The 12,210-nt window shown below is 31.5% G+C and overlaps 1 protein-coding gene across 2 annotated transcripts in view; it reads left to right on the forward strand.

The window, feature by feature from the left end:
• The first annotated feature begins 3,712 nt into the window (after nt 1-3,712).
• Nucleotides 3,713-12,210, forward strand: part of LOC123710272 (reversion-inducing cysteine-rich protein with Kazal motifs) — a 34,359-nt gene continuing 25,861 nt past the window's right edge. For both annotated transcript variants that reach the window (XM_045662073.1, XM_045662082.1), the window contains exons 1-3: nt 3,713-3,861; nt 5,474-5,572; nt 8,995-9,050. In XM_045662073.1, the coding sequence (XP_045518029.1) occupies nt 5,497-5,572; nt 8,995-9,050 (132 nt within the window). In that variant the 5' untranslated portion in view covers nt 3,713-3,861; nt 5,474-5,496. The remainder of the gene's footprint in view (nt 3,862-5,473; nt 5,573-8,994; nt 9,051-12,210) is intronic.

Consider the following 12,210-nt stretch of genomic DNA (forward strand, 5'->3'; position numbering starts at 1 on the left):
TCTTTTATATTTTCTATATATTTTATTGTGGACATAAACAAGAACAAAACAGTGGCGCTACAACCTCTTAGGAAATATCAATTGGTGCACAGCCGTGATTTAATCACACGACCACGGCTGAAAGGCGAACTCAAGCCACTAAGCCAGCATATACACTGCTTAGTATATACATACGGTATTCTTGTCTAGAAATACCTGTACTGTATTAGACCAAGACTTGATCCACTTCTGTGATTGCTCATTTAGAGATTTAATATATTCTTTGGTATGTATCAAATTAGTCTGCTCTTTTCTATTTATCTTTTCCCATTCGCTTTTATGGAGTAATAAGACCCTACGTGACGCCATGATAAATAAAATTTTCGACAAATCTAAGTGATTTTACATTCACTATATCCAAAATGCCAGTCGTAATTGCTGGGACTTTTAAATTAGCTTTGCAGTGAAAAACACAAACATAAATTATAAGTTTATGAATTCATTCATTCAAATCGCCTCCAGCCCCTTTAGTAATTTTCATTCTAAAGATCTAGTTCATTAAACAGGTATAATTTTTTTTATAGAGCAGGAAGCTTGTTTGATTAAGTGATGGACCCATGGACACTATCATTGCCAGAAGGCTCGCAAGTGCCTTTTAAGAATACGCTCTTTTTATTATAAATATTATTTATAAGTTCATTATTTTCTGGTAGAGTATTAGATTTGTAATAGCAGTATTAATGTTAACACTTCATAATTTTTAATTAAAATATTCACGATTTATTAAACGTAGTGATGTTCAATTTTGGGATACGAAGCTGCTAAAGTTAACACAGAAAACTGTTATTTAATGGCCGTTGACCATTAAATAAACTTTTATCGCGTGATCAATCAACGTCTCTTTTAATAATTCATAGTTCAACTTCGCAATAACTATCCGATAACGTCGAAGAAATGGTATCTTCCATGTTTTGAATTCTTGAATATAATTTGAGAAAATTGGCTCTTATGGGGCAAGAACCCCAGTTTTTACCGTACAACAAACAGTATTTATTGTTTGGTGCCATCCACAAAAATAAATTTCTTTAAGAGTAGTGAGTAGGTTGAAGTTAGAACAATGTTATTATGGTATTGTCTTTGGTTAACATAGCTTTTACACATTAAGAAAACACTTTTAAACGTGCTTTACAGCGTGCGTGGTCACGGTGACGCACGCCGTAAAGCACGCGAAACGTCGGAAAAATTTAATTTAAAATTATGTAAATAATTATAAGTTTAAAATAATAATACATAGCTTCAATCCGTTTAAAAAGTGTTTTCTTAATGTTATTATGCTTCTCATATGAAGAACACACACATTGATTGCACATTTTGCATTCACCATCGATTCAAAAAATTTATACATTCAGTAACAATCTTAAGGAACATCTTCATAACCTGTCCTATGACGAAACCGAAAGTATTCTACTCGTGCAACAGTAGATTAATTATATATAATTCTAAGTGTTATGTAGAATTTATTACGTGAAGTACCTAAAATCATTAATATGTCAAATAGAAGAGACTAGTGCAGGAGTGCACTGGGAATCCTAGTGCAGGAGACAAGTGCACTTTCTCTTTCAACTATACATCCTTTTTTATTGTGTAATAAAGTTTTTTCTTTCTTTTCTTTATTTATTACTATGTGCAATATTCTGAAGAATTTTTTTTACGGAGTCGCTTTCAAATTAAATAGGATATGAAAAGAGATTTTGACAAAGACTATATTATGTTAATTCCACGCTGTATGTATAGTAATAACTACAAGTCGCTTATTTGTAACCATTCATTACAATAATCCCTTGAGAACCATCAATTTTATGCACTCAGCTCAAACAGGAGCTTTCCTAGTACTTTATTGATGATAGAGAATTATCCCCGAGGGTGTCTGTCGAGACTGTGATACCTAACTAATATCTAAGTCTAAGACATATTAAAGTCTGTGCGATGTAATAACGTTTATACTTTGCATTAAAATACAGTTTCTAACTGGAAGATCTACTTTGACCAAACAAACATTATCGAATACTGTAGTAGTACTGTGTAGTACCTACTATAATAATAAACTTTCTGTATATCTAGCCTATAAGAAGCTATATAGAGAAACCATAATAAATTTAGCATAAATGTTTTATAATTATTGTAAGTTATGCCTTTTCAGAAGTAAAAAAATATTTAATATGGAATAATATATTCTTGAACTTTGGATATTTACGACAAAAGCCACAGTCAACATCAAGTATGCAAAGCATTTACTGGCGCCAATTTTTTTAAGTTATTGTCCACGGGATGTCACTTGACTTCTCTCCATTTGCAAATCATTACTGTTGAGGACGGAACCACTTGGCGTTGCAGGTAGACGAGTACTTCTGGGCTTTTAATTAGTATAAGCTGCTTTTAGTACTAATTATTTAAAAATAGTTTGATGTTATAAGTAATTAGTTATGATGAGTGATAATATAATTGCAAAGTTACTAATAATAAAACTTGCTTAGTAGTTTTAGCGAAACCTACGCAAATATTACATAATATATTGTACTATTTCAAAGTAAAATTGCCGTAATGCTGTTAAGTAAAAAGTGACACGAACCAGAGTTGTACGAAATGAGAGACGTTTTTCTTTGTTTAACTCATTTGTAATGAAGAAAGACGAAGCGAAACGGCTGCGAAAATATCGTTCTTGAAAAACTATAAATTCAACTTTACGTACAAAGTTTGTCGTCCAGAAGGTAATAAAAATTGTTACTGTTTATTACTGATTTTATACAGTTTAGGAAAATTATGCTAATTAAAAGTATTGCGTTTGTTTCACTAAAATATAAATTTCATAAAATATACAGAAAATACCAGTTGTGAAACAGCCTTTTAGGTCTGGGCCAGATTACTGTGTCTGTATCGTGATCATTTGTTTTTTCTAATATAAGGTAAGTTTTTCTAATATAAGTCGATCAGTCTTCTATAACACACGCCATAGTTTTGGGTCTAAGGCATGCCGGTTACCTCACGATGCTTTCCTTCACCCTGCGAATAATATCCACATTTACAGAAAGTACATTGGTGCACAGCTCGGGACCGAACCTACGATCTCAGCTATGACAGTCGCACGTTAAAGCCACTAGGCCAACACGCATAACCATATATCGCCGTACAATAGATACAATATAATATAAACAATAGGTTATAGCGCATAGATCAATTTACTACAAATCTTCTAAAAAGTATCTACTGTAATAATGATTACTATTCTAGAAAAAACATTGATACTATACCTAAAATCTGCGATAAATTAGCCAGCAAATATTTATGGGTCTAATACAAATAAAAATGTTTATCTACATACATGCCACGCGTAAAATAATTGTCTTTTAGTATTCTATACACACCTAACTTAATAATTTCTCCATTAACTACAGTGTATGTTACACTTTATATTTAGACCACACAAGTGCGTTGAATATTTATTGGCCGGCAAGTTTTTTAACACATACAGAATCATCAGCGTCACATCTGTGTTTCAGTTAAATTAAAAGTAATTTTCTTATGCAGAATTAATTAATGACTAACGAGCTCAATAGGATTCATCAAGCGGACGCGATATGAGATAGCACTATACGGAAAGACCAAAGAGAAAAGAAGATAGACTATGGGCTAGAGTTGAATGAATGTATATGGTTCAGTAACGCGTGAATTTGGCGCGAGAAAGGTTGTCAGTGTAGTTAGGCTGCACCTATAAAAGCGCGGGAATAGCAGTAGCTCACGTGTTTTGATTGTCTGTGGGTAAAGAGTGTATTGAAGTTATGTGATATTTTTTTAGTGAAAATTAAATATTTGTTTTTATACAAGGTAAGATGGAAAGTAATGTACACAATGAAACAATTAAGATAAGACGTTAGGGAGTAATTACATTAATACTGAACTAATAAGTGATAAGAAAGCGCGTGATAACCATTAAAAAAATGTATAAACAATTTTTAAGATCACTTAATTTTCATATAATTAGTGAGCAATATTCATTAATATTGTATGAGAGAATATTCTTAACAGCATATTGGGAAAATTCTAAACGATATGAACTACTTACAGATTTATTTACTTATGTATTTATCCGGAATATAGTTGATTCCGACTAAATGATTTCTGTGATACAAACAAAGTAAAATATCCCAGGCATTGATTTCCAAGGTTTTTAGTATTATATTTCGTACTTGAAAAGCAATTTCAAGTTAAAACTTACTCACAAATCTTTCATTGTCGAACTTCGGTTTGGACTAAAGTTTCTCGTGTCTTATTTATGTGAAAAGTTTTTTAGGATAAGGACAACAATAATATATTCAAGAAATCTTTATTTAATTGATTATTTGTATCTAGCGTAGAAAATAAAACAATAAATAATTCCATTTAGCATTCGACGTGACAAATCTTTAAGAAGTTAGTAAGCAAAATTAAATATATATAAAAATGTACAAGAAAAGGCTTAAAAGTTGAACGTTTGTGTCTTTAATATGATTTTAATGCTGCCAACGATTTGTTGTGCACTTATAGGATAACAATATGTACCTATGTGCTGGGTTTTACCTACTGGTAATCACCACGCAATATAAATTTTAATGTTAATTAAATGGTGGTGATTTTTTAACATCTAAAATCATAAATATTTTAATTTTAATAAAATTGCCAATAAAACAAATGCTGTTATACAGTAATTTATCATTTAGTTACATTCGGAACAGATGCCCGGGTACAAGCCCCTTTTCAACGAGATTTATTGCCGGCTTACGAATTTTCCGATAAAACAGCCTTTCCTACTTTACTTCGAGATTACAAAAACAACCGCACCTAAAAATTAAATTAAGGGCAACATTGTGTAATGATTTTCGTAGATTTTTAAATAATACTTCCATCTCGATTCCTACTCGTAAATTATTGATTGATATCAGTACAATTCCTACTTCATTTTATATTGTTTTAATAATTTAAAACTACGTTATAATAATATTTATTCGAAACCTATTAGGAGCAGCCATTTCATTGAAGTAGTGTAAATCAGCATGACAAAGGCGAAATGAAAAATTTATACGTTTGAGGAATGGGGGAAATGTTCAATGTTTGATGTTTCTCAATTATTTTGACAAGAAATTATTGTACGATAACAATAAACTTCTGCCGATGACATGTGTCATTTCCTTCGTTTCTTTTCAGCTTTCATTAATTACCACGAGCAATGCTTTAATTTTATAAACGAAATGTCACACAATGATACTATTCCAAACAAGTTTCACTGAAAATTGGAATGGAACGGGATTTTTTCTTTAAAAGCTAATCTTAATTTTTTTAATTTGAAACCATTCAAATCTTTGGCCATTTATGGATATTGTTCTTATTAAATTCTTGTTTTAGAAAAGATGTAAAGATAATACGAAATATTAAAAGCTTATAAATGATTCGTTTTTGGCAGATATGTTGACGTCATAAGAAATAATGGAGGTGCGGGGTACCCATTGGAGATGGAGGCTGATTTTTTCAGCACTTTCCTTGGCGTTCGCGAACTCACAAGGTAAGGCTTAAGTTGCCTCTTTACTCTTCTCTATGTAAATATATCTTCCTCAAAGCTTTACGTTAGTTAAAGACTAAACGACTTATATTGCATAACTAATATCTTAAAATCGCTCGTTACCGGAATATGAAACTTATGGCATATAAACTATAAAGCTAACAAAGTAATATGCATACAAAATCGTTATTTGTTATACAAGTTGTATGTTTGTGGATACTTAAAATAACTCTATAAAGTCGAGTACATACAAACTTAAGAGTTAGGGTTTTTCTTTCCAGTGGTATTTTTCTACAATAGTACTTACTGTACCTGAAAATATGTTTACACAAACCAACCATTTAAAAACGTGAACAAAGTTTAACGCTCATGAATAAAACAAATCCAAGATATTGTGAAATGTGTAGCGGTCTTCATTTCCCCTGAGCTACCAAAGTTTCCCTTCACAGCTTCCTTGCAAACTTTGTACATAAGGACTATGAAGTTCCTGTTTAGTTATAAACATCGGTCCTTGTATTTTATATATATGTGATCTTTTATTTGTTACACAAGATAAAGTATATAATAAGCATCAAGTATTAATATCAAACCATTGTATAAGTTAAGATTTTATTTTCCTAAATAACGTGTTATTTTAAATATTACAATCGCATTAAGGTTACGCTTTTATTGAATATCTACATGTAATTTAAAGTTAACTCTTGGGAACGGGAAAATGAACATATATGTACAGATATACTGTATATATTATGTAGAGTTTATGATAATAATAAATTCCTAAACGACCACAGAAGCAAACGCGACGGTATTGACTATTATCTACAGTAATTAAGTACATAGTATTCATTATACATTACATATAAAAACACACTAGCCAGATTCCAAACGAGATACGACTTCAAAATGGCGGAGATATAATTGAAATTCAATAAAATGTACAGATACGGAATATTCATAGATTTGCCTCATAAATCAATAATGAGAAACGACCAATCGGCTAATTTATTTATCCGACGCGCACGTCCTGCTAATTAAGTCTTCACCCGCAGTTAACAAATTGAATTTGTTGTACATCTGAATAATTTAATAGAATCTTTGCGATACTAATTGTATTACATGTAATCAGGCTATCACAATAAAAGCCCGAACGAGTCCTGTAAAACCACTATTTTAAGTTATAAATACTATTATTAGTGGAGTAACATAATAATTTAACAGAATATTATTGAGTCAAATTCAACGTTTTTGTGTATACTTTATATAAATATTACACACATGGGGTTTGTGTACATATATTATATATATTTTTATCCCGTAGTCATAACCGTAATAACACCGTCTCACTACCTATGGTTACAAATACGGTAAGTCCAATTCGTATTCACCTCTTTGAAGCATAAATTTTAAAAAATCGTTTATGGATTCGATTTACAATCATATGCCTCGGTATTACTTAGCTATTTAATCTAGTAAAGTTATGCCTCTTACTTCCACAGTGCTTTGCGTAGGAGCAAAATACTACTTAAATAAAAACATTTAACAAACAGTTATTTACCATTCAAAAGGTGGTGTAACAACTAAAAGCTATTTGCACAAAGCTTAGATATTTATATAACATAAGCTATTGAATGTCTGGGAACATTGAAAGGAATCACGACTCAACCCGCTTTTGAAAAAAGTTTCCATTTTACTCGAACAAAAACGAGAACTGAAACACTGAAATGCATTATTTAAATGAGTAAAAGGACATTGATCAGATTGAGAAAAAGTTTCCTAATGGGGCAAGTTTATTTTCTGGCAACTAATAGAATTGAATATACATATATATATATATATAATGAATGTATATAATGAAAGTTTCATTTTTAATTATTATCTGTTTACTTATATTATTCGTGAAAATAGTTTGTAAAAAGAGTATTGAACGATACTGATCAAAAGTTGCGGGCAATGATCGGTGACCTTAATACATTAAAAAGATTATCCTGCATAAAAGTAATAATCATACCGTCCTAGTCTTGGAGGTGTAATTTGGTTTTAACTAGATGCAAACTCGTTGCTATATTAAACTTTCTCTAAATTATTGATGATAATATCCATAGGAACGGTAATTGGTACTTTGATATAAGGTGTAGCAAAATTGCAATGGTAATTTATTTGTAATAATTTGCGTAGTTTTAAATAGTTCTAATTGAATATATACACGCTATTCCTTACGAATATTAACAATTCTTAAAGACACATAAATTTGAAATTATATAATTAAAAAAGCCTTCTACAAAGTCAATGTTTATATCATTATATTAACTCTTATCCGGTCATCTCTGGCTGTGTACCAATTGACTTTCTGTCTATGAGTAAATTTAACACACGCTCTTACGGTAAAACATATGTGAGGAGACGTTCCTCAGACCCTGCCTACTTGCCTATTAGAAAGAGAATCACAATTACAAAGCCCAGACCTGAAAGATTGTAACGCCACCAGTTTTTTAATTGTTTCGTAATAACATTGTGCTACTAGTACGGAGATACTTAAGTATTAATTAATCACAATTATATTTTTAGGTTAGAATTACAAAACTGTTCCGTCATTTCACGTAAATTTACAGTACTTAATTTATACTTTTTTTATAAGTAACATTTATATCATTACTGAAGGTTCTAAGTATGAACATTCATAACGAATAAATATACTTCTAAATTCACTAACACAAATATAAAATGCTTAAGTTTGTAGGAACCCCGGTTAAGGTACTACTGTTGCATTGTTCCGGAGTGACATTGTGACATTTGATTGTTATTAATAACTTCCGTTTCCTCGCGAATAAGTTTGTGCAATAGTATAGGTAAGTATATATGTGGACGAGGGTAGGTATGTTGAGATGAACAGAAATATGATGTAAGTTTATACTAATCACCGTCACTAAATGCTGACGGCAAAACTTAATATACGGAGGAAAAAGTTGGAGGAGGCTCTCCTCCCGAATGGGGACCGGGGATCCTTCAACGGGGACTTAAAATATTACAATTGTATAAATCGTTCATTTTGAATATTATATGTGGATAAGTACGCTTTATTATTGATATAAACTTATACTGAATTTAGTTGTACTAAATAAAATATAGTCCGACCACTTAGTTATTGCTTGGCTTTAGAATTCAACATCTAATTTATTGATCAGTTTTCTAGACTTGCTCGTAAATATCGATCTAACCTCACCTTTACTCTTAGTTACGTAGACACAGATAGCTGAAAAATTTATTAATGCACTCGGGATTTGAACTCAGTGTTCAGTATTATATATTTATTTTTGTACATACATAGATTATTTTTAAATAACTTCTTATAGAATGCCCGGCTGGCGTTTGCAATAACAACACAATCTAAACACAACACAACAATAATCTAAACCGTTTTTTTCCAGATATATCAGCGTGCTGTGATAAAGCTACGGGAACATGTCGGAGCGTTTGCGAAAAGGTGGGATTTTATTTATTCAAATATTATATTGTACAACTGGAACTACTTTTGTTAACTTTGAGCCGAAATAGAGATAATTTTTTTGGTGTAGATTGTATTTTAATGATAATAAAAAAAAACAACGGCGCTTAAACCTTTTTAGGTCAGCGCCTCAGATTTCTGTATCTGTTTCATGATCATTTGTTTATGGAATAGGTAAGAAGGTGATAAGCCTTCTGTGCCTGACGCGCTTCGACTTTTTGGGTCTAAGACCAGCCGGTTTCTTCGCGATATTATCCTTCACCGTTCATGCTAATGTTAAATGCGCACAAAGAAAGAAAATTCATTGGTGCCCCACCGGGGATCGAACCTACGACCTCTGTGATGAGAGTCGCACGCTGTAGCCACTAGGCCAACACTGCACTTTATTTCTTTATTTTAATGATAATACTACAGCAAAAACGATTCTATACATGCTAACAATTCTCATAAATATTGAATAGGCGTTAAGGATGTGATTAGCAGAAGATAAAATTCCCCCATGTCCTTACCTCAGCAAACATTCTCACGTACTAAGTTGACCAACGCCCAACCCTTAATCTAAAGATTTCTACACTGACGTAATCTAAAAATCTTAAATTAAAAATAATGACAACAATTTATCTGCTCCGCCAAAGTTGAATCTTTCTCAATTTTTATACCTATATATTCTTTAGATACATTTCAAAGTTTTCATTCGGAAGCTTAATTGACTAATTAAGTGGATTTATTACTTCCGAAACTTCTTTAGGAGTTATTTTTAACAGTAGCGTAAGGTCATTCAATATTTACAATACGATCTTTGCTTTTATTGAATCTTTGATCTATCAAAGATACGAATATTGGTGATATTTTCCTGTGATAGAATACTAGTTTAAGAGTTCAGTTGGATGGTATAAATAATACTTCGTAGCCGCTCTACGAAGTCTAAAGTTTACTACGACTCTACAATTTGCAAAGGATAAATATCACAAATATAATAACAGACAAAATGAAAGCAAATCTGAAACAGGATCCTTCCATTTCTCGTTATTTACGTCATACTAAGGTCCATTTTCCAATGCACAATTTAGCATCTTGTCTTAAGTACTGTAATGTATGTTACATTCATAAAATAAATAGTTTAACAGCTCTCAGACTAGATATCAATTTGATAGGTTCTGCAGGAGCCTGCATTTGTGTAAAAAGTAATTGAAAAACAGGGCATGAAACCTCTCAATATTAAACTATGCTTTCTAAAATGATGTTCGGATCTCGGGCTATAGGGGTAAAGCCCGTCAAATCGTGGTTAATCAAGACTCCTGTCACACGCCATAGTATTCTGAGAAGGCTCGTCGACTGAATAAAGGAAAATTATTAAATCATGTAAGCGGACCCAGGACTTGTGCTTATATTTAATTCTCTCTCGTTAGCATGACGTTGGCTTCCTGTCTGAACCGTTGTTTGAATTTCAAAGCTTTTCAATTGTCCTTGGTGTACGATGATTAAATTCGTTTAATTGGCCGTTAAACGCACTATTTGCAGGTTATTAAACAGAAACCAACCTAGGAGTCCAAGCACCTCTCTTTCGTATTTTTCGCGATTTAACGGATTCAATAGTGCTTATCCGGAGCTGGATAAATTCGGTAGTGGGCTGATCGGTTTTAGAGAAAGCATTGTTATCGCCTATCTCGAACCTAATTCGCTGTTTTGCTGATGATTTTTGTTTGTATTATATGTTTTAATTGTATGTATAATTTTTAATTTATATATGAAACACTAATGTTTACTTCAATTGTCATACATTTTAGATGAAAGATTTTATAAAATATGCAGTAGATTAAGTACAATGTATGATTTGGTAAGCTTTAATAAATAAATAGATTTTTACTTTCGGTTGTTTAATCTATATATGTCTTTTTGAATATACAACAATACCATTTGCTTTTTTTTATTATTAGGGCACCTATATACCGTTAAAATATGTCGTTTTCAAGTAAGATTTTCGACTAGTGTTACGATACGACTACTAAATATGATTAATTCAATATATTCTAATAATATACCTCACGAAAAAGTCAGCCCATTCCGAATTCGTTCGGGTCGCAGTAGTTCATTCATTTACCATCTCGTTGAACATAATCTGTGGATATGACAGGCATTTATGGCTTATGTCCCAATAGGGTTAAATGGTTTAATGAAGAGAAACAAGCGGTCATTTGTTAAAGGACGGTTTAAATTGTTTTGATTAAGCGCGGTCTAAAAATTGTTGGTTTTACAAGACAATCGTCGAATTTATAAACAAAATGTGGTAATCACGTCATATGTACGATAAGAAATGGCTGCCAATATTTACAATTTCAAAGCTACTCATTTGCACTGGAAACTGTACATTTTAGTTTGACGCGCTTATGTCAATGTAGAAAATAATAATATTATATGTTTCTATTTACATTTCGATTAGAATGTAAAATGTACCTTACAAAATATTGTCAAGTTCATTCATACACATGATGTGTAAAGTCAGAATGTAGTCTTGAATACCGTCAAACATTTAGAAAACCCACGACGGGACATAAACCACACACATATATATATATATATATTTCTTTTCAATTTTCGTTCGTAAATTTTGTATAAACGAGAACAATCTTTGTAAATATTGCCCGTAGCAATTATTTTTATATAGCATAGATTATCGGGGCTTTGTTGAAAAATATTCTAGAATTTCTAATAAAGACAGGTTACTATGATAACCATACACTATGTTGATAGTTGGACTATGTATATTCACTATACACACTCTATTTAAATTCTAATAGCTTCTTCAACTGTTCACAAGATATTTATCAGACGCACTATGTCTCCATAAAGGGTCCGCGATGGTGAATATTTATTATGTGTTCTTTCTTTCTAACTAATAATTTTAGTATATTTTATAGAAATACAGTATTGGTATCTTATATAACTCTAAGCCCTTAAATTTAACTTTATATATATATTAAATTGTTTGTGGTCAAACATCAAACAAGCGCTTACTCTATGTTACGGTTGTAAGAAATATATAATGTATATACAACCTATATCCAGTACTTCCAAAAGGAGAAATGGGCGCCCTAGGAAAGGTGGATAGAAGATCGCTATTGTGGCCAAGTAGAGAAAG

Source organism: Pieris brassicae, chromosome 1 (genome assembly GCF_905147105.1).
Source record: "Pieris brassicae chromosome 1, ilPieBrab1.1, whole genome shotgun sequence".
In the NCBI taxonomy this organism is placed as follows: domain Eukaryota; kingdom Metazoa; phylum Arthropoda; class Insecta; order Lepidoptera; family Pieridae; genus Pieris; species Pieris brassicae.